This window comes from Nilaparvata lugens, chromosome 10, assembly GCF_014356525.2.
Source record: "Nilaparvata lugens isolate BPH chromosome 10, ASM1435652v1, whole genome shotgun sequence".
Taxonomy (NCBI): domain Eukaryota; kingdom Metazoa; phylum Arthropoda; class Insecta; order Hemiptera; family Delphacidae; genus Nilaparvata; species Nilaparvata lugens.
The window spans coordinates 29,916,523-29,941,779 of record NC_052513.1 but is presented as its reverse complement, the minus strand read 5'-3'; the positions used below and the strand labels follow the sequence as shown (position 1 = coordinate 29,941,779).

General features: G+C 32.1%; 1 protein-coding gene and 1 non-coding gene across 6 annotated transcripts in view; both read right to left on the bottom strand.

The window, feature by feature from the left end:
- Positions 1 to 218: 218 nt before the first annotated feature.
- The window catches only part of LOC111056323 (ras-related protein Rab-37), a 104,533-nt gene continuing 79,494 nt past the window's right edge, over positions 219 to 25,257 (bottom strand). For 2 of the 5 annotated variants that reach the window (XM_022343698.2, XM_039437169.1), the window contains 4 exons: positions 18,619 to 18,727; positions 17,820 to 17,930; positions 10,040 to 10,184; positions 219 to 8,497 (listed from right to left, as the gene is read on the bottom strand). In XM_022343698.2, coding sequence (XP_022199390.1) covers positions 8,389 to 8,497; positions 10,040 to 10,184; positions 17,820 to 17,930; positions 18,619 to 18,727 — 474 coding nt within the window. In that variant the 3' untranslated portion in view covers positions 219 to 8,388. The other 3 variants (XM_022343690.2, XM_039437167.1, XM_039437168.1) reach the window with 3 other exon arrangements.
- On the bottom strand, positions 11,337 to 11,551 carry LOC120353447. Its single transcript, XR_005572406.1, has one exon. It is a non-coding gene; the product is annotated as a small nucleolar RNA U3 (small nucleolar RNA).

Here is a 25,257-nt window from a genome sequence, read left to right as displayed (position 1 = left end):
GTCTAATTTGTTTATTTTATACGTTTTAGAAAACTTGGTCTAGAATTTGCATTTTGGTATTGCTGAAATGTGTATTTTATAGCAATAGAATGGTAGCCTACAGTATTAAGAATAAACAGCAGGGCAGTATATAAGAAGTATTATGCATGAATAAATAGTATACAAAATATAGATGAATAATGAAGGATATAGAAAGGAACAAGAAATAAAAAATTGTGGCATTTTAATATTTTTTATTCCAAATTGATGCCAAACATTTATCTGATACACCAAAAACTTTCGGGTTAGTTTCACAATAAATTTACCAGATTATACAATAATTAACACCTCATACGAAGACAATAATTAATTATCATAATATTTAATAAATAATTAAGTATACAATAATTATTAATTCATTTGAAATAAATTTATGGTTCTTTGTGTAAATTATTAATGTTGATAACGGAATCATACTGAGCTCAAAATTTGACGGCTAGATTTTAGAATAAATATTGTGAGAATAATAATTGTACAAGAAAGAAGATGAAGAATGCATTCTTTGCATTTAAATCACACAAATTCAAGTTATAAATCAGTAACAATTACACAATTTCTTGACAAAAAAAGTATCTGTACAGATATGACAGCAAGTTACAAACTCAACAAAAGTACCTATATTAATAATGTTGAAGGGTTATTTTAAAAATAGTTTTTACTCACATCTACCTATCATTCAACAACAGTACAAAAATAATTATCTTAACCAAATTAAACGTGATTCTACCATTAAAAACTTGACTTCTTCAAAACTAGTTATTATGTAGATTCTGTTGAGTCTAGAGCATTCAACGTTGAAAACAAGATGAACATTATAGTGTTAAAAATATACTTCTGACTAGATAAGTACTATCTTGCACCATCATGAATTTCATTGAAAAGCTGATAAAGGTTTTAAAAAATTGCATATTTGTGACTCTATGTTATAAATATCAACTTATTACCACAGAATGGAAACTGTTGTTTTGATTGATACCGGTACTTTATACCACAGACAAAAGAAGAAAAAAAAGCTCTTTCCTTAGTGGTTATACACAAGGAATGTAATAAAATAGTATGATGATGGCATTAAAAATGAGAAAAAATGAATAATCATTATATTACGAGAATAAATACTTACTCATCCAAACATTTCAGTCACATAATATTTAACACATTATAAGAGTTAAAATTAGTATGTTGGTACTTTCTGGGAAGATTCAAGATAATATAATATATCTATACACATACTTTCACACAGAACTAGACGCTATGAATGTTAACTTGAAAGGGTACAGCAATAATGACATTTCAACATCAAGCACATTAGACATTATAAATTCTCTGAAAATATTGACAGGTTTTCACTTTGAACACAGATAGTCACATCAAGAAGAGTGAATCATATATTTATGAGAGATCACATACATGGTTAATGATTCTCACATGACCCACAATGCAGTAAACAGTTTGATTTATGTAATGATTGTGTACACATAAATAGGCCTACATAGATTGGTTTCACATCAATACATAAATTGTTTTCACATCAATAATACATAGATTGTTTTTACACCAATACATCGATTGTTTTTACATCAATACATAGATTGTTTTCACATCAATACAGAATATTTTTTACTCCAAGTATATTAACAACGATTGAAAGCTATTACATTCACCATAAAATACTTCATCTTTTCATCTTGACAAGATTACACGAATGTTGATTTGTTTATTCTCACATCGAATATTGTACACTGTTTTAGTTATGTTGATTTTAACATTTAAACATCAAACACAGTAGACTTCATGAATATTTTAGACATAGTTAATGTATTCATGAATATTATACGCCAAGGAAATATTTAAGAAAATTAGGACTGACGACAGATACTTACACGAATCTTGGTTGACTATTGTGCTTTTTACAAAATTTGAGAAACTTATAATATTTATAGGGCCTACTCGAGATTGGACATTAATGGGTTGATCTACTAGCTAATAAATCTTCACTCATACAATATATCTACCTATTTGTCTTGATTTACACTGTATTCATCTTTACAATAAGTGTGACTTCATATATTATCATCCAGGAATATGTTGATCATTATTTCAACACAACATTCAACCCAGAATTACTTTCTCTTGAAATACACAAACGTTTATTGATCCAGTAGTGATAGAGTGATCATTATAGTAGGTACAAACTTACCCATTTCAACAAATAAGGAAGTCATTCTATTGTACAGCTTTTTGCATATTGTGTTTTTTGGCAAATAATTTAATTATTCATTCATTCATTTATTTGCATAAATAATACTGTAAGAGACGATTACAAAATATACTCACTTACAATTTTATGAATATTTAACATGAACACTGCTTAATTTATGTCACATTACAACATCAAACATTGAAAACTGTAGATCATTCTAGAGAAATTTTTAAGGGAATGATAATTTTAATTTTTAATCTAACACAAGACAGATACGGTAAGCTACATTACAAATGGAAATACGGTATTACATTTCAGTATGCACATAGTGGGAACATTCAGGATTATCATATATTCAGGATGAAAATACACCAAACACTTAGTTCAATGAATATTCATGGATATTATATTTTTGATGATTTTCCTGTACCGTATAGTGAGTTCAGCCAGAAATTTTATAAACTTCTGAACCCATTTTTACTGTATAATCGAGAAATAATTTTAAACAAAATTTTATATGTATTTATAAATTATATATTACGCCCATAATACTGTTCTTATCTAAATGTACAAACAAGCATAAGCTTCAAACAATATTATTCAATATGGTATGTACATAATATTTTGAATCAAAGCCCTGTTTTTCAATAAAATATGTGAACAACACTCCCATAAGAGTCAAAGGTATTCATATCCTGCCAACCAGAGCATTTCATTGAAAAGCATTGCTGAAAAATGCGCTGCTCAAACGATAAACTGAACAATAAAAATGAGAAAAATCATAATCTTCAATAAAGTATGCAGTCATTCTGATACATTTCTGTAGTTAAGTATTTTCTCAGATGAATCACAATTATTTCTTACAAGTATTGTAAATCTAAAACACCAAATTCAAAGAGACATGCCTAATGCTTTACAAATTTCAATTAGCACACTTGAACAATCGTGATAATGCCAATTGGCATAATTAGCACAGTATCAATATACGGTAATCTTAATCAGATGTAACATTCATGTGTAAAGTAGACATATAAAAACATTTACGAATTATTCGAATGTTCCAGTCATGATAATGTTCCACAGAACACTGCTCATGACATATCGAGGATTCATCCAGATTTAATTGAACAATATTCAATAGGTACATATTTTACACTGACTGCTGTAATAGTTTCAATGAATATATTACAGTGGATAACATTTATTGATTTATTATTCATATAGTATTTCCCGAATATTCTTTGAATTGAGTACCATAATTCAGGCTTATGTTGTAGCTGAAATAAATCAAGTTTGAAGACTTTCCTACACCATTGGCAAGAAACAGGTAGCCTAGGTCACCAATACAACGACAAACTGAGCTCTCGTAACTCAACATCATATTCAAACATTGGCATTCTCATTCTTGGTTTACCTAAACTTAGGCATTCCCAAAGAGTTTGAAACTTAGTGTACCGTACCCAACGTTTACCAAGAATGATAGTTTTCTGAAGCAACTAGCTAGGCTAGACAATACACCGTGGCGGCCATCCATCCAAGACCAGAACCGAGAGCTCGTTACTTGACATTACGATAAGTCATTCATTTACTGCACAAGCAAAGCCATCCTAGTTTTATACGAGTAGTTGGTTTGTGTCCAACTATCAAATTCATGACTTTCAAAACAATCGAAATTATGATCGTTTGATTATTGGCAGAGTCGGTCATCCATCCAAATAAAGACCCAAAGGTTCGTTACTCATCATCGATCAATAAAGCAGAGCAGCCTTTGAGTAGCCAGTTATAGCGCATAAGATATGCAATATTCCTAGACGAGTAGGCTATATTACGTTAGTCCTGACATTTTTCTAATATCTATTCAATATATTAATATTGCCTTAAAAACGTCAGTTGCTATAGATGCCAACATTATTCTCAAAATCACATTGCTTGTAAGCAGAATGCATTTGATATGTTATTTCATGTCTTACAGACAGAATTGGATCAGATATGCAATATACTATAGTATACTGATTTGGATCTATTATTTTTCAATACTGCGATGCCTCGATAAAGAGTATTGAGTCAGATATACATGTACAATGCACAAAATGTATTAAGCAAAAGATCTATCATTTCACAATAATACAATTACAATGTCTGATAGACAGTATTGAATCAGATATACAGTACACAATTGTTTTTCCATTGGATCTAGTTTTCCTGTACTACTTTAGTGTCATATTGAATCACTATGTTGTTGTAGAAGTCGGAGAACTACAAAACTTGTATAACTTAGTTATACTAACTTACTTGTAAAGACCGAGAACTTAGTTGCTGGAAAACTTCCCAAGTCTGAATATTGCAGGAAATAAACTACCTATGTTGGTAGTTATCCATTTCTGAGTATATGATTGAGAGACTAAGATAATGCTTGATATATAGACTTTCTTGAAAATATCGAATTAATTTAAGAATTCATATTAAAATGAATGCTATTCTATTACAATTTTTGGGATGCGATTCAAAGAGAACTAAAATCAATTATAGAATTAGACAGAAATTATTACTTATATGGTAATATAAGAGTACCTAGTACCAATGATCGATCACATCAGAATGGAATAAAATAAGATTATCTTTAAAAAAGAAACTGAATGGATGTTTTTTAATGAACGTTTTATAAAATTGAATGAAATAGTCAGAAAATATTCAAGCTTTAATTTAATATATTCTGATTGAATTTTATTTGCTGCATGTTATATTTTGAATTTTAGTTTGGCTTCAAAAGAGAATTTCAACGTCAATACAAGAATTCAATAGATTAATGAAACTAATATCTGAGGACAATAGATGAAATACACAATCATTCACCTACACACAAACTGAAATAATACTCATCTACATTCCACATAATCATATCAACTTATAGACAAGATATTCATTATAATTCGAAAATGAAAAATTGATCAAAGTACTGCTTAAAATCGAAAATCAAGGAATCCTTGAGTACCTCATTTGAATATTTAAAGGTATTATCTTCCTTGACTATCAGGGTATACTCAGTAAAAATTTATTAATAAGCGCTCATACTTGAAAATGAATTAAAGCTCAAAATTGAGACTGATATTGCACAAAATAGTTTGAAGAGGGTACCATAATCTACAATAATACTGGAGACAGATCTCAGATACGCCACAATTCCAACACAAGATTTGCAAACAGGATATCGAAAGTCTACATATCAACCGTGAAGACAACCTATAGCTTTCACTTTCAGTCTAAGCCAAGGACACTCAAAGAAACGAGCACATGAGAACAATAGTAGCTGTTCCGGGAAAACGGAATCGAAAATACCATGTACATTTGAGTTGTGGACAATTCCATTTGCGCATGTCCCAGTGTGCAGGTTGTTGGAGCGTTTAGTATTCTTCTTCCATTATCCTCCTGGCCTCCTCATAGAGCGGCCCCTGGTAGTTGGCTAGCCGCATATACTCATGCAATATCCAGACGCGGTTGGTGTGCAGCCCGTCCTCGGTATCCCTATCTCAGCTGTTCGACGGGCGAATCCTGAAGCCGTGCATGCACAACACACACGCACACCGCCTGCCCTCGTACCTGCGCAGATCCTGCTCCTCGTTATTGAACCACCTGCCAAACCGCCTCGCTTCGATCTTCTGCTTCGACGAGATGTACAACCGTTTCAGCTGTTGGAAGATCTTCTTCTCGTAAAACAATTGCGCGAGTTTGTCTTGTTCCAACTGCGTGGCTCTACGCAGGGATAGGTACCTCAAGGAGGCCAAGCCCATCAACGAAATTACCCCAGCAATCGTTATCTCACAACAGGTGGAGATATGGAGGCGCTCAAGCTTCTCACATTTACTCAACTCAAACAATAAACGATCAGTGACCATATCCCCAAACACTGTCAACGACTTCAAAAACGCACGTCTAGTGCTTAAGAAAAGGATAAGCTCGTTCTCGGAGATATCCTTCACGTAATCTATGTTCAACTCCTCTAATTGCGGACAGTTGAGAGAGATTCGTCGCAAGAGAGCGTTGTTGAGATACGGGCTGTTCGATATGTCCAAAGACCGCAACGATTTGAATCGAATGACGTCATAGTAGCATTTAGCAGGAGTTTGCCAACATTTGCCCATGCTGAGAACTGTCATCCTGGGGTACTTCTGGACTAGCTTCTCCACCAGATCTTTATCCGGATAACCACAACAAACTAGCTCCACCTCCAATATATGGTTACAGTGCGAACACACAGTCGACATAATGCCATCGACGTCGGTCCTCCACTGCACCTGCAATCGTTGGAGTAACGGCATCCTCTTCAGATAGTCACCGATCCGAAACGATTCCATGGTGTTCGTACAAACGAACTTCAGTTTCCTCCAAACACTTTCACTCATGGCTACTCGTCTCCAATGCAGGCACACGTTCATCACATTTGTGCTAATTTCTAGAATATCTAGTTCAAGGAAGATGTTTATGAGTAGTTCTTCTGGCAAATCGTTGATCGTTTTCACAGACGGTTGTGAAGTACCTGGGTTACTTGAAGTACCTGGATTACAAAGAGTTGTCATTTTGTTGCTTGTTTCAAGCTAGGTAAACTTGTAAATAGTTTGTGCTGAATGTTGAGAAGTCTAGTTTTTCACAAATTGCTTCTTTCAACCCCTTTAAATAATTCACAAGATGTTCAGTTATTTTATAAAGCTTATAAATTCACTGAATTGATCAAAAGATTGAAACCAATGGCTTTTTTATGAACTTTTGTCTAGTGGAACGAAAATAATCTAAATTACGTTATCATGTAAGATACCGTAATTCAAGAACAACTATTCAAAAATATATCTATTACTGGTTTAGAAAGCAATCCTCTGAATAACATAGGTATAATTATGGTGACTAATTTTTTTCTGAGATAGTCACTACAAAAAATCCTCAGATTTTCTATGGATGATTATTATAATCACCAATTAATATATCTCCAGAAAAATATACAATCTATTTCATTTTTAAAATATCTACTTGATATTTTATATCTTTGGTATACAAATCCAGACAGGGTCTTTGAGTTTAGGATTGGCTCTACAAAACCAACAATAATCAACAAGCATAAATATTACACATCTATACTCAAATCTAAAACAACTAATTCAATATCAGAACAATGAGATTCCTTCACTTTCAATTAAAAAACACTTAGATACTAATAGCCGATAATTAATTAAAAAAAAAACCTTCTGAATGTTCTGCCTTGCCGTATTACCCAATGTCATTCCCTATTCACACTCAAGTTTATAGATTATTGGGTTCTTCAAGCTTTAACACTAAAATGTTACACCTTCACTTCCTGAGTTTTTAAATAGAAAAATCAAAAGTTAAGAATAGCCTAATTACTATAAATGTCTACACACATATCCACATCCAATAAGCGAACAAGTAAACTAACAGAATTTTTTCGATAATATTTAATAAAAAATCTTACATTATATTTTTTTCCATGATAACCGATTTTACGTGAATACAAGTGAAATTCTTTTTTTAATCTTTCATATTCTTCACTTTTTGATCTAAAACCTTCAAAGAGTGGCATTTTTAATACTTTTAATCAATTTGCTCGTTGAAGGATAAGATAAATATTTTTCTTTGAAAATTACTTTTAGTTATGAAAAAAGTATTCTTACAATACTATTTATATAATACATTTGATTACTCACATCAAATTAATACAGCCATTAATACATCACATTGATTACAAATTTTAAAATACTCAGAGGTTGGGTGTGATATAGTATTTGTATGATAATATTGATATTTAGTACTAACAATACTCTTGGTACTTGGTATTTTAGTAAGTGTAGTAGACCTAAGTAATGAGAGTACTTTTTGGTACTTCTTGGTTCCTGTATTTTTTTTTTACAAAACAAGGTTTACATCTAAAGGTAACATGTTACGTTTAAGACACTTAGAACACAATAAAATATTGTCTTCTACAAAACTATTAATTGGCAGAGAACATACTACAGTAATATTTACTGACCAGAATTGTGAATTGTCGTTTCTAGCTCGATAAATGTATGTGATTTTCAGTTTAGAATGTTTCGATTGCAGTTTTGAGTGGTAGCACTGTTATGTATTGAACAAAGTGAGTGATATTATGAGTTGCAGGGTGGACAGGAGCCTTTCTGTGTCTGCTCCCTAACGTAGTCTTGCACGTTGAATTTCTGGTCGTCTGGATTACCACACTTTTGCGATTTCAAGTCTCTGAAAATACAGGTACACCAGTTGAATAATAATATTCATCGCAAAAAAATAAATTAACATAGCATTGTACAATCATTGATAACACTTGAACTTGAAGATAATACAAGGTTACTACCACAGATATAATAACAATAGGCCTACCTACCAATTTGTGCTAGCGCACTACCAGAAAGTAGGGTAGTAATTCGGTACTAGGGTAATAGGGTAATTTAGGGTAAATTCGGTACTTACGCTGGGAGCATCAATTCAATGAATTGTTGTCTTTTACACATCTTTCTCCAAATAAAGTATTGAATTGAAGTCAATTCAACTGGGCAATAGAATTGCTTATATTGGCAAGAAATTGAATATTAAATTTTATCTCAGAAAAGTTTATTATTTTAAGCAACTGAAATATAAAAGTATATAAGTATACAAGAAACTATATTATTTTACTCAAAAAAGTATAAGAAAGTTATCAATACACGTTAGTTTACACTATCGTATTTTGGAAATTATTAATAGTTTCCTCAACTGTGGTTGTTGGGCAAGAAAAGTCCATTAGATTTGATATTTCTGGCTACAGATGAGTTAATTTCAGAGAGATTCCTGGAATATTGAATAAAAATACAATATTTTTTTTTTCTAAATTTGATGTCCCTATGGACATCAAATTATGGAATCAATTTTTTTTTTGTTTCTCATAGGGATGAGGAAGATAGGCCTATATTTTATATTAGAAATGTTTTTATGAGTACCTATAGCTACTTCCATATGCTACAAACAGAAATGCGTTTATTCTTATAATAAGGCAATGAACAATATTTTAATTCAATTGGAAAGTGATTTTTGAAGCTTTTGAACCATACCCTCTAATGGTTTATTGCCAAAAATTATTTTGTTTCCTAAACATCCAATTGTTTCACTACAACAACACTGTAGCCAAACTGTAGATAAATAATAATTCAGTAGACCAGGCCTGAATGTTTTGAAAGGAGCATAAAATAACTTCCAGTATGGTATATTTCCATTCTTACACATACAAACTAAAAAAATCAAGTTATTCTAGTGAAAAGGCTACCCTATTTTTTTCTGGTTCAAGATTTTTCTTAATAACTCAATATTTTCAAGTTCTGAGAGTTTATTGAATATAATCATTCTATTATATCAAGTTTTTAATCAAATCAAATTCAAAATTTCTAGTTTATTTATTTCTGGACTGAAAAGAGGACTCAAATCAATTCAAGTGGATAGCATAACCTATAATTTTTATTCATTCATAACTGTAACTTCATTGTATTATCATTCATCCCATCACCATCACCTAGGCTTAAAATACTTCTAGAAAGTCTCCTTTGTAAAATAAAAAATAAATAAATGAAATAAAATATTTCAATGATCTTCTTGACCATTTTTTATTGATAATTTAAATTTATTAAAATTGAAACAATAGAATATCTCAAACGAACTCCCCTTTAAATCTTTAAATCTATATTATTTTTGGGTGGAGGAAGTTACGTTTAAGAATATGACCAATTAATGTTAATGTAATTTTATATTCACCTAGCCACAGCCATAAAAGCAAGTTCAACGTTTAGCCCAGTTTTGGCAGAAGTCTCCATGAAGGGGACATTGTACTCTCTGGCAAGTCTCTCTCCATCCTCCCTCCTTACCAAACGCTCAGAACTGGGACAGTCAGCTTTGTTTCCTATACAAAAAAGTAGAAAATTTATCAAACTTCATTTTTGAATGGTAAGTCATGTGTCCGTTGAACACGTTGTTCCCAAGATATAAGCGCAAAGAAGTAAAAAGCTAGAAAATTCAACTTTTAAACCACCCACATCCCTTCAGCACATGGGTTAGGGATGAGGACTTTTGATAATATGTTATCCTTCCAACTAGTCCCAAAAAAGCTGCAACGTCAAAATTATGTTCAAAACATTCACTCCAAATTCCATTGTCAATTTATTTGTAGCAAGACTGGAGACACCAAAGCGGCTGCAATAGTCCTAGGGAGATTCGTAAAAATGTGAAATTATAAAATTGAAGAGAATTCAATGCTCCATAAGCTCATAATTAGCATTGTTTTTTAAAAAGTTATAAGAACAAAAAAGAAAAATGTAGGCAAACGTGTTTTTTTTAAATGCCACACCTTCAAGAGGGGATATCTCAAAAAATATAGAAGATATAGGAAAAGTTATGGTATGATTATTGTAGGAATTTAAGTAAGCTTCAATTTTGTATAATAACAGTCATGTTTGTAAAACACATAGTTTTCGTGTAATATGAGAGAAACCAAAAAATGGTTTACCTTTCAAGTTAAAAAATTTTCAACACTCTCAAAAAATAAATTTTTGTAGAAGAAACTTTTCTCAACCTTTTTGTAAAACCCGAAATTTATTCACTCAAATGTGTTTATAAACTGCTATAAATTTGATAATTATTTAAATGTACTTAGTAACCGCTGTTGCAGCTTCCTTCCCACTGGGAAACCTGGGAACCCAGTGGGATGAAAGAATGTTGTGGTATGAAAGAATAAGACTAGACTCACACAAATCAGAATCATTGAAAAACCCCACTCATATATGGTGTGTAAGAGTAAGTCTAGTCTTATTCCTTTCATACCATAACATTGTTGTTAATCACAACATTGATTCCATAGTAGATGCAGCTTCCTTCCCACTGGGAAACAGGAAGCCGCAGTTACTATGGAATCAATGTTGTGATTAACAACAATGTAATTGGTATGAAAGAATAAAGTCTAAAGACACAAAAATCATTGAAAACCACACTCTTATTTATGGTAGATGACATCAACAACATCTTGGGTTTCGCAATTAATTTAACTTGTTTTACTTTTACCACTCAGATATCAAGATCTCCCTCAGACCAAGCATCACAACCTAATCTGAACGATCATCGATGATCTCATCAAAATCTTAAGATTTCAATCAGATCTGCCTCACGCTCAGGAGAACTTGATAAGAGTTCCTCATCGTGGTAAAAGTGAACTCAAAAGTTGAGATTTAGATGAGAAATACATACTACAGAAAAGATCCTGTCAAGTATGATTTCAATTTCAACGTTCCAACGGCCAACTATATATACCAACCAACGCACAAAACTCAAACGAGAGTTGCTAGAAAGTAGCGTCAAAAGACACCTGGCGCTATCTGTAGTTGCATGGTAAAATTAGAAACATGCAACCGCGAAAAAGATCAAAATTTCAAACTTGCTACAGTACTTTCAATACCTACAAAATTACTATTAATAGTAATAGTTGGTATTGGTACTTTCAATAGGCGATGTAAGTGATGACGTCACCCGTTCTCAAGGAGATTTTTATTAGTTGACTAGCAGGGTACCCGTGCTTCGCTACGGGAATTGAATAATCAGATTATTTTTGTAAAATATTTATAAACTGAATTCTACCAAAGCCGTTATAATCGTTTTTGAGATCAATCATACAAACAAAAATTGCTTGCTGAATAGAACTTGAATAATAAATTGATATAGTCTCGTCACTGTCATAGAATTTTGTATCCGAGAAGGTGCTCTCCCTTGATGAAAATGTTATTATATATAGGACCGTTTCAAGTTTCATTCAAATACTTTTCTATAATAATACTTAGTTACCCAAAAATCGATGTTATTATATATAGGACCGTTTCAAGTTTCATTCAAATACTTTTCTATAATAATACTTAGTTACCCAAAAATCGTTGTCAGTAAGTGTGATGATTAGTTGCGTTGCTATCACCTCAGTTTGAACAACACATTCAACTCTGTTGAAATATACATTCAACTGCGTATTTTAAAAAGCAAACAAAACTTAGCAATGCCTTATGGTGTCACCCAGTTGCTCTTATGCACTCATCTTCATCTTGACATCAGGGAATATTTTTATTGAATCATGCAATGTTTTCAAATTATATTGCTAAATGTTACAACCACAGCTGTTAGTTTTCTCTCTTCCTCTCTTTTCAACAAACAATGGAAATTTCTGTTTCAATTAGCTGCCACTTGGATGATCAATTTTTCCTCTCAAATTATCTCAGAGATGAGACTAAGCTCAAATTTTTGTATCACGGACCTACTATTTGCTAGGAGCATCTTATGATCTGCCCTCTATCGGTTATTAATGAAGAAATTAGGCCACAGCTTAGCATGAAGATTATTGAGTCTAATCATTTGAATTAATTATTGATGTGTTGGAAGTGCTATGTAGAATAGTAGCCAAATTGCAGCGAATTTTGTGGAATATTGGGCGGGGCTTAAGAGTTGACCTCGACTTTATCCATTGGCAATTAATATTTCTCGTTGACAGTTATCAAATTAGCAGTGATCATGTTATTTTTGCTTTTGCTTGATGCAATTGAAAATAGAATTCCAAATCAAGTTTATTTGGAGTTGGTTGACTTTGGTATCCATGGATCTCTTGCTTATTCTGGAATTTCTGGCATAGCCTATCGCTTAAGCTGGTTTACACATAAGTTATTGACAAAATGTTGATAACTTAAACCTTATGGATCCTATTAGATTGAACGGAACTCGACTAACACATATGCTCATCAAATGTTCACATTTTATTAATAACTTTGGAGTAAATGCAGCTTTACTCTTCGTTTCACTCATTCAAAAGTGTAAAAGCAGCCAATCCACTGATTCTTTCTTCCATGGAAGTCCATTTATATATAAGAGTCCATTCATAATAATTAGTCTAACATTTAATGTGGCTGATTTCTCATGTCCTAAACTTTACTACAATAAATATTAAAGTGGGAATTTTTAAGTGGACACTTTAATGTTAATTTGAATAATTCTGAATAGAGTTTATTCAATCACTTTGATTATTGACTACCATTATAAATTATGATTTCTTCCTTTAATCTTAGCTTGAAACCAAAAGCTTAGGGATGGAAATTTGAATGTAAATTAACATGTAACTTAATTTAATTTCTATCTAAATTGAGGAATTCAGTATTTACTTGTGATTCATCAATATAAATATCAATAGGTTTGTCTTGTGTCATGTAATGACATCAATATCGGGGATCGAGCTTCGCTCTGGAGTAAGAAAGCATAAGAAATTTATTACGAAAGAAGTAATTATAATATCATTCATAGTTCATACAGAAATGTTCTATCTAATCACAGTAAATTGAGATTAATTCCCAGAGGAATGCAAAAATTTCCCTCACAAAGGCCCGGTTGCACAAAAGCTGGTTGAATTTTAATCCTGATTAATTTCACGTGAACCAAATCAGAGAAGACCATTTCAAAAAGATGGATCTACTGGAATTTATCAGGATTGAAAATAATCCGGCTTTTTTGCAACCGGCTCTAAGTACCTGATCGAATGATTACAAAAGTTCAACAGCTGAGTCATAATTTTGACAGTCCCACACACATGAACTCGCTCACAGACGAAATAATTATTATCAGCTGTTTCCAAGGATGAATAAGAATTATCCTTTCAATGTCCTTCAGCGAGTTTTCCCAGGGATGAGACCTAGTGCAATCGAATTTTTATACTATTAACCTATTATGCTCTGAATTTCGTGAGAATCGTTAGAGCCGTTTTCGAGATTAGATGAAATACAAACATATAAACATCTAAATATCTAAACATCCAAACATCTGAACATATAAACATATAAACAGAAATTGCTCGTTCAATACTACAGGATGAAAGGAAATAGGACCAGCTGATGGAATATTATGTTTTTTTTCGAATATAGTTTTTAGCTGATTTTGAAACATGAAAATATCAGGTCCAGTAGCTCAAAAGCCTGTTCAATTTCAATCATGATTAAATTCCATGAGAACTAATCAGACCAGGGTTTTTTTTAATAGAAGGCTTCTCTGATTGGTTCTCGTGGTATTTAGTCCGGATTAGGAATTAACATACAGGACAACTGGCTCTCTCAAGGCCATGGCTGCTTAGAAACATAGAGCAACAGAGGATCCAATACAACAGAAGCTGAAGAAATTAGTCGCATTTCTATCACCTCACAATAAACATCAATTTAACTACCATATGTTTGGAGAGATCGATTTTAAATTTATTTTGCTATCATCCGGTCACTTTCTGTACCTATTCTTTCAGATGTTCCAAGAATACTGCAATGTTTTAAAATAAGATCGCTAACTTTGGTAACTCAACTACAGCTATTATAATCTTATTCACACTTCCCTTCTCACATTTTCAACAGAGTATGGAAACTTTTTTTGATCAGCTGCTACTTGAGGGACCAATCATCCTTTCTGAATGAGCTTCAGCGATTTTTCCCAGAGTTGAGACCTGTTCCAAAATATTTTTTTTTATCGCAAACGTACTCTATTCCTGATTTAATAAAAAAATGTTAGAGGCGTTTTCGAGATCCGTCAGAAATAAATACATATCCGCAAACACACATATTTAAACAGAAATTTTTAGCTTGGTATAATTGACTTCAATGATTATGATTTCATTTAATGAGAGCTTATTTCATATAATAATAACAACGGGTATAAAAAGCGAAAATGTCAAACATAATTGAAATCGAGACTAATAACAGCTGGCATAAAAAGCAAAAATGGCAATCATAATTTTGAAATCGAAAGAGTAGCTATCATCTTATCTCCATCTGATCTAATGTAAACAAATTATTATAGTAAGATTCACATCAATGTGTCAGCATTATTTGAATGGGGAGCATTGATGCTATTAATGAGGTATACTGACAGTTTCAAGTAATATCAATGAACTGTTATGCATATTCTCCAATATTTTTATCGAAAGCTACCTTCTATTTTCTTTGGTAACACAACTAATAATTGATTCATGGGAAAAGCGCCTTACTTCTATAGAAGATATTTTTACATTAGGAAAAGCAACAACAGCTATTTGGCCGTTCTAATAAATAACCCCTTTCTTTCGTCAAGTTGAATTCTGGCCGAATTTCCTCATTCTTAGCACACAGATTCCACAACGGACTCTTCTGAAGTTTTAAAAATACCCTCCATTCATCATACTGAATAATTAAAATTTTATCGAAATTGTTTAAGCTGTTCACGCGATCTGTCAGATATACAAACAAAATTAGTCTTGATAGAATAGGATCAATTATAGAACTCCCGTCATAAAAGTTTGGTTTATGAAACATAAAAATTATCTATACTCCCAGGAATAGAAAGAAAAATATTTATTCTTATATTTTTATATTCTAATATTCATAAATCTGATTACTCTTTTTAAAATTATTCAACACGACATGTTTCGGCTATAAAATAATGCCATTATCAAGTATTTGGAAAATAAATAATAATATAATTTATTATCAGGAAAAGCTCTGATTGAAGTAGCAGTGCCCAATCAATTTTTCCGCGATAAATGCATTTTAATCTTCAACTTGGTGCCAACCTAACAAAGTTAACTCAACTTAATGCCAACCTGACAAAATATTATTAATTTGGTTACCAGTTAACAACTGTTTCGAAGAGGTACTCTCTCTAGATTAGTTCAATATTAACATAAATGGTATGGACATTTCAATTATAATTAAGAGATTGGAATAAGAAGAATATACATGCTAAAAGACGAACTTTAAACCCTTAAAAACCACCCTTAGAGTTAAAATATCGCCAAAAGATTTCTTAGTGAGCACCTAGGACTTATAAGGAAGCTATATTTCAAGTTTTGTTGCAATCCGTCCAGTAGTTTTCCAGAAATCGTGATCAGTGAGTCAGTGAGATAAGAATTTTATAAGTATAGAAATTTCATGGTGATAAATATTGTCCACAGAAATAATTAAATGAAAATTAAAAATAAAAAAATAATTAAATGAATTAAATAATGCTGGAGAAATTATAATATTTTTGACTGAAAGAAAAAAATAATTACTATCAAATATTTCAAGAATATTTTCATTAGATGGAAAGATTATCACGGAAATGGATGAATACAAATCCAAACGTGAACTGAGATTGTCTACATTTCAAACAGGACTGGTGACATTAGATTAATAACTGCGTGAGGTCTACTGTTCACAGAACTACTAGTAATGAATTATGAGAATATCTTTTCCAAGTTCTACACACTCATATCTACTCACTTGTGGATGAGAAAACTGCGTGAGGTCTACTGTTCACAGAACTACTAGTAATGAATTATGAGAATATCTTTTCCAAGTTCTAGACACTCATATCATCAACTTTCAGTATTTATTCAGATCAAATATTTTTTTTTAGACAGCCAAAGCGGAAAGTCTCACGAAGTAGTACATAGTACCATGTCTGTAGGCTGCAAGCTCATGTTAATAGGTCTACAGTAAGGTCAACGTTAGAAGAATTTCATTAACATTGGTGTTGCTATCCTGGTCTATCATTCCACAAATCAAATAGCGCTATCCTTTTCTAGCTCCGCAATGTTGCCAGATCGTTTTTCCAACAATACAGAAATATGATAAATTAACAAAATATATTATAATCTCAATTATGAATATGTATTATTAAATCATTATTGAAAAATATATTTTCTTGATTAATAAAATATAATTGATTAAATTTTAACGAGAATAAACAGTAATATTACATAAGATACACTGGAATCAGTTATCTTCTTCAGAAGGCAGTGGCAGGGCAGAGAATCGGCAACGATGTGTTATATCTTTTCTACTGACGTGGACCTCACTATTCAAAAGAGTTGGCCAATGAATATTGGTGAGTTGTCACATTGGCTTGTATGTGAAAGTCTTAACTTCACACAATCTGGCAATGAAAATAATATTATAGGCCTACTGTAGCCTACTACTGATGTTTATAGTAGACTGGAACCTCAATTCTCAGCTCAATTTCATTCAAAGTGAACAAAATTCCCTATATAGAACCTTCAGTGTATAGCTTTCTTTTTGAACAAAATTCCCTATATATAACTTTCAGTGTATAGCTTTCTTTTTGAACAAAATTCCCTATATATAACTTTCAGTGTAGATTACTGTAGTTTTAAATCACAACTATGAATATTAATTTATTCAATTTTGGAATCAATTTTTGTTGAGGTAAAATCTTTTGTTCAGTTTTATCATTTTCTACTGAACAAGTTATTATTTAATCCAAAATGTTTTGAGCAAACATTTGTTAGTCCACATTTTTTAAAAAGTGAGTCTCTTAAGGATTCAAGTCTTGGAATTGTTTCTTGAGTCTCTTGGATTCCTCCAACAAACATGCTTTTCAAACTTTTTCTCAGAGTGGATGCAGTTCGCGGTTTCCTGGCTCCATTGATATTTCAATAGTTACCAGTACAGTTGGAAATAATAAAAAACCTATGAGGTACATAAATAAGCCGTGTATATTGACTCACCCAAAAGCATGATAACAACATCATCGTGAGCATACTCTTTGATCTCGCCAAGCCAAGCTCTGATGTTGTCAAAACTCGTCTTACTGCTTACATCATACAACAACAGAAGCGCTAGAAATAAGAAAATTGTCAAATTGAAAATAATTACTAGCAGTAATGAGTTATAAACTCAATTTCATAGATAATAAAATAATATATACTGATGCTCTATGATGACTCTATGGTTATTCTATCGATGGCTCCATGATGACTGTTGATAACACCCGCCTCTATATTTCTAATAAAATAAATTTACAAATGTTTTTGAAAATGATGGTTTCTCAATCCCGAACTGAAAAATAGCAACACATTTTTTTGATGTATTTTACACAACGTGCAGTCAATTATTTCAAGTAAATAAGAAAATCCGTTCACTTACTGACTGGAGTACTTTCGAACGGCAAGCAACAGTCAAATACAAATATGTTTTTTATGTCAATATTATAATTATTACCATAACAACAATATTAACTTAACAATTCCAATTACCAATATTAACCTACAGAATATATTTTTTCTAAAATATACTCGAAATGCATAAGTAGTAAGGGGAATGTTGCACAAAAGTATATACATTTTAATCATGATTAAACGCTACGAGAATCAATCACAGAATAAGGAATTTTCGAGATAAAGCTTTTCTAATTGTTTCTTGTGACATTTAATCGTGGTTAAAATTCAACAGGCTTTTGTGCAACAGGGCCTTACAATGATAATTTATTATTATAAAAGTAGGGAATAATGACAAGGGTATACTGACCATGAGCGTCTCTGTAGTAAGCGTGAGTGACACTCCTGAATCTTTCTTGACCAGCTGTATCCCAAATCTGGAGTTTTATTTTTGAGTCATCTACGGTTACTACTTTATTCTGTAAAAAAGAAAAAAATCTGTTAGAAAATTAGAATCTTATGTAGACTATCAAACATTAAACACATTCACATATAGGCGACAGTATGAGACCTACAATATCTAGAGAATTTTCAATGAAGATTCCACCAATATTAAAGTTAGTTATGTAGGCCTATGTGGTTGAAAAATAAAATATAATATAATTCCAATTAAGTAAAGAATCTTAGTAATAATTATTGAGTAATACCGGTACATGTTAACTGAAAAAATGTAAAACCTATTGCATTTTAGAATTTGATTCCTTGGCAGCTGCGCCAACTTCATAGAATTTATTTTTGTTGATTAGATGGTTGGGAGGGGAGTAAAGGTATAGGGCAGATGCTCATGACCAATGTACTACCTAGAATACTCCTGATGATACATTGCTCCTCATGACGATGAGAGAAGGTGAGGGGTAAGAGGGGGTGCTAATTTATCAAAAGTGTAGTCTCTATTTTTTCAAAACCAGATCGTAAATCACAAAATCATGATTTTACAGGAAACATGAATTATTTTAAAGCGCTATTAATATTCTCAAAGCAAGTAATCCTTTAGTCACAATTTCGCCCTCAAGATAGGCCTACGAAACATTATTTATTTTTTTGTGATTCAACTTATTCAACCGAAATTAAGAATTCTCTGGGTAATGATGAATTACAGAAATAATTTATGAAAAAAATTGATGTACGCCATCTGGTTTTGAAAATAGCAGACGACTCAAAGAGCAATATGGATCATCTATTGCGCATCGGGGTGGTCGTGAAATTCGCTGTATAATTTTTTAAATCCTATTTAAATTGTTTTGGAATAATTGGAAAATATAAATCAAATACCAAAATTCATGCAAATCAGAAATCAAAAACTCAAATGCATAACAAGGGGAAATTATTTCAAGCACCTAATATACCTCATCAAATATAAATCAATTCATTTATATACTAAGTGAACAAGGGAAATGAACAGATATGCCTATCTTGTCAAAACGTTTATAGCTAAATTGTATTAAGTAATCATTTATCAATTATATTTTTCAAAAATATATTTGTTATAACCTGATAATATGTGTATTTTCAGTGTATAGATCTCGAAATGATATGTACCGGTATATTATAAAAACCAATAACAAGATACGACCATATTGACAATCCAATCCCTGTTGAAAGGGATGAAAACAAACTGAGATGGCAGCTAGCTGTGAGTACAAAAATGAATCTAGTTGTTTTCAACGGAAGGTTTATCGTTTCAAATAGAAATCATGGTTTGAACTACAAACCTTTGCCTGTATTGTGAAGATAACGATTATAGAATGTCAGCTTCGACGCACTGATAATACTGATAATGGCAGACTGAGCACTGGACCCTGGATTCTGGATTGCCGACTCGGCTCAAGCAAGCAAGCAACATAACAACAACAACAGGTAAAAACCACCCACCTCCCACCATCACCCGCCGCCCACACGTCAGGAAACGGATCAATAATGAATAATGAAGCGAAGTAGTCGACTTCTGTAGTAGTCAATACCCACGTATCGATACCTCGTTTCACTATCGATATATCACATCGATTCCGAAGCTACCCGCAAATTTCAAGTACTGGACGATTACTGTGTTTAGTATTTATTTTTTTAAACTGAATAGAACGTTGTATTTTTGAAAATCGTAAAGGTTATATCAATGTACCTAGAATACATGTATTCTAGGTACCTTGGGTTTACTCTTGTTGCTTTAATATTTGACAAGATAGGAACACAATAAATTTTCATAAAATAAAATTCTATACAAAAATGGATAATCTCTTATAAACTGTAAATGTTATATCATAAAGAGTAAAAAAGTTGAAAATTGTGAACTATTGATTTCTTGTAGGGCATTCTCTCTTTTAAAATACAATTTTCACAAGTTATTATTGCACTTTTGAACTTTTATAGAAATAATTTATTACAAAAACCATATTCATCATTTTATACATTATCAATCAATTCATCAATGTTCAAGTGAATGAGCAATAAAAGAATAAGCATATAAATCAATAACACAGTGAAAATAGATAAAATATAATGTTAATATTAATAGCATGTATGAACATAATATTGCATTATTTTCACATGAAAACCATGCTACCTATACTTAACAAAATCTTTTGTTACTATTACCAGTACGGTACCTACTATTACTTTGAGTAATAGTAGGTATTGGTAATACTTAAAGTAATAGTAGGTAGGTATTTACTCACCTTTTCATCACCAAATGGATTACATTCTTTGTTGACAGTGAATAATGTTGTATTGAACTATCACTTACCTATGAAAAGTGTCGGCTTCTTTTGAAACAGTTGACATTGATAACAATTTTCAAATATTAAAACGTGAAAAGCTATAAGTTATATAATATGTATCTTAAATAATTATAAAATTATTTATCATAAAAATAATAATTTACTCACTCGAAAATCGATGCCCACAGTGGAGATAAAATTACCAGATAGAAAAAGATTATCACGAAATCGAACGAGCAGACAAGTCTTTCCAACTCCTGAATCACCTAGAAGCATGACCTGTCGAATTTCAAAAAAGTGAAGTTGCATTTAAAATTCCCCTCATTAGTACATGAAAAGTTTTTTGAAATTATAGAAACTATTCATAGAAGTTTAGTTAAGATTCAATGACTATAAACTTGGGCTACAACTTACATTCTCTGTTATAATAAATAAAAGGAAAGTTCATGAGAGTCATCTATTCAAAATTCCAGAGATAAAAAATTTGGAATCAGATCAAACTGGGAAATGGATTAAAAATGACATTGGAGCTTGAGAAATCTTGTAATCACTCACTAAATACAATGAACGTAATGCAATGATAACTGAAGGATCAACATAATCATTGAAAGAAATCATAATCTTTAATCAGAAAACTCTAATCTGTTATCACTCAGCTCCAATGGCATACCATTTTTTGTGAGTAGAAAAAAATGACAGATGTGTTTAAGTAGTAGATGTAAGTTTGAATAGCTTGAATTTTCAATAGTCTAATGCAAATCAAGCTTGATTGCATCCAACAATTATTGCGATTCGGTCAAGATTCAGCAGCTCTTATGTTTCAAATTTCATGTCACTCTCAAATTTCATCAGTTCTCTTTATTCTAGAATAATCCTTTTACTAGTGATTGTCAATTATTGAAGAATTATCAACCCATAAATTTCCCTTGAACTTGAAAAATGACAATCCTATTGACTGCATAGAATATTTATTTATTTACATTACAATATGCAATCTTACAATATTAATATGCACTTATAGGATTGCACAGACTGCACTGAATCTTATCTATGGATAGATTGATTATTTTATTGTAAATATATTGAAAATCTAAGGTAATCCTTGTTTGATTTCACAAATAGTTTCATTACAGAAACCCATTGATTCAACTAACCGTTCAACCGCCATCTGATGACACATTATCAACATTGATGACACTCTATCAACATTGTTGAGTAACAGACCCAATGATGTGAGATGTGGACTTTAGCATTGATCCCCAGAGTTGGTCAGCCTGTGGATTCCAGTTGCAGTACATTCCAGTTGGATTTCAGTCGAATTCCAGTTACATATCGATTGAAATATCATCACCACCCCTTTGAATAGGGATGACAGATTATTGGACATTGTTAGTGATAGTCTGTCCTGTAGAGAGATTCACTCTAAACTGTCAGTATTAATTGAGTCAGGAGCATTGATAAGGAATGCTGCCAGTTTAAAGGGAATCTCACTGTATGTGGTTTATCGATGGCTTTTGACAGTAGCACTGATTGTATTCAATGCTTTGAATCGTATTTGGAGCAGACTGTACTTAGTGGAGGCTAAGGGCTGGTTAGAGTGGATTGTATTGGGTAAAGGACAGTCAATATCTTGATAATAATATAGGAGGAGTATTTGAAGATGGGACAGTATTTGTATACCAAATACCATTGTATGTAAGTGGGTGTAAAGGGGATGGAAGGATTGTGCAAACATAGAAGAACTAGAGAAGGACTATTTAGAGAATGATAATAGATAATAACTAACTGTAAGAGACTAAGATCGATAAATTGGTCTTCATTTGTGAATTTTGCAGTGAAGTTTAGGCATAAGGCTGCTCTCACACTGCATGCTTTTTGGTACGAGATTTGATTGTAAAAATAAGTAGGCCTACGAAAATGCACGACGAGTCATTACCCCACAGATCTAGAGTCTATGTGGGAAATATTATTTCCTTTTCGTTTTGTATATATGTTATAAATTATATATATATATTGAAGAATAGTATTTTGTTTTTTGTGAAAATAAAGATTGAATTGACTTGAAAAAAAGTTAGCCTTAGCTGACATTGCATACGAACAGAGACGGATAATATAGGTATTAAATATCATTACTCTATGATACGAGTTGAACATAAGTTACAAACTTGAGAGGAGAATTAAAAATACGGCACGATAAATCAATAAGATAAGTAGACTAATTTGAGAAAAAAAACATAAAGAGAGAGTATTGGAAATATGGTGATGGAGCATAGTTGGAAATTGAAGAAATGTATGAGGATTAATTTTCAGTTTGGAAAGTGATTTAGATGAGGACAGTTGGAATCGGGGAGGAAAATACACAAAGTATGATAGTAACTAGCGAGATAAAGGAAAAGAGGGATGTTTAAAGGGTTATTGAGGAAATAAAAGAAGAGCAAGATGAAGAAGAAGAAGAAGAAGAAGAAGAAGAAGAAGAAGAAGAAGAAGAAGAAGAAGAAGAAGAAGAAGATGAAGAAGAAGAAGAAGAAGAAGAAGAAGAAGAAGACTTAAGAGAATTATTTTTAAAGATTCCGAGTGCGTTTCAAGACACTGCGCACCATCTTCAGCATATTATTGAATATCAAGGTATTCCTGGATTGCTGAAGATGGAGCCCCTGCTCCTTGAAACTATACAAAAAACTAAAAAAAACATGTAACTTTAAAAATATTATATGAATATATATTATGATAGTTCATTAGATTTGAGATTAGAATTCAAAATTAAATACCGTTCAAAATTCTAAACTCAAGGGATTGTGAGAAATTTATTTTCCGGTAAAAATACCTGTACAGTGGTGAATTGGTTTTATTGGATAGGAGGTATAATAGGATCGATTATTTTGTGCCTAGACCTGAGGGAAACAAATCAATTAATTGTTGGAAAATAGTAAATTAAGACACACTCTTGTCCACAAAGAAATCTTAACGAATCTTTAACTTTACCTTGCAAACCAGATCAGCACTCGGTTCGGCATTCTGCGCAGCCGCAGTAGGTCTGTGGAGTAGGTGGGGTGGGGGGGACGAAGGTACAGAGTCCTGACGACGGAAACCGGGGCTGGAGACGGTCGAATCTGTGGAACTCCATTGGGGTCTACTGAGCACCATACGCCGCTCCACTCGGTAGCTCTGCTGTGGCTCAGTCATCATGGGGAAGGGGCCTGTCTGTCTGTGGCGTCACTCCATATCACGAAAAGTTGTCCAAAGGTGCTCAGTCAGCTCACCATGGCGTGTGGTCACTAATGGTATTCAAAGTAATTGACGAGTTAATACTAATAGAAAAATAGGTCCATTTTTTGGGAGAAATAAATGGATATAGCGTTGTTGATCCATTTTTGTTTCCTCTGACAGACCTTTAAGTTGATTTTGTTATTGTGTACTAAATTAAATCCTTGGGACAAAATGAATAGAGCTGAATGAGATACGACATTGATCCACTCTATTGACCTTTGGATTAATTTGTCACACCTTTCGATCAATGTTGTTTCTGCATTCACACACAACCGAAATTAATAGCGAATGTTGTTCATCCATTTTTATTTATTTATTTAATTTTATTTATTTATTTATGTCATTGACAATTACAAATCATAGTAATAATAAATATACTATGATTGGGAGAAGACAACAGGCATAGCCCAAAACTGTCTTCTCCCAAATTTTTACAAATAAAAGTTAAAAAAAAGAATCAGGTTAAGATTTCACTTTCACTTCAAAAAGTCCAATTTCCACTTCAAAACCAATGAATAAACTAAAAATTATGAATTTTGATATTTAAAAACTGATTAAACATGTACCTCTAGATTAGTTGAATGTTGAAACATGGTATGTGAAAAAGGACACAGGGAAAGATTCGTTGTATCAGGATATGTATTTTAACTACATAATTATACTAAATGCTATAAGTATGTTTTCAGTTGTATGAGTTTTGTTTTGGATTTCGTTATTAAAAACCATGAGATCTTTGGATAAAGTTTCTTTTAAGAAACTCTCAAAGTTCCAGTGGGGATAGAATGGGCCGTGGACTTGGATGCACACATATCACACGACGTCTTTAACATCCAATCTTATATCCTGGACTTCACTGTGCTCCTATTGCCATCAACACTCCTGTGAGTTCGACAGTTGGGTAAAACCTTAGACCAGTTATAGAATAGACACGTCCCATTGTATATTCATGCTGAAAGTCGATGAAGCCA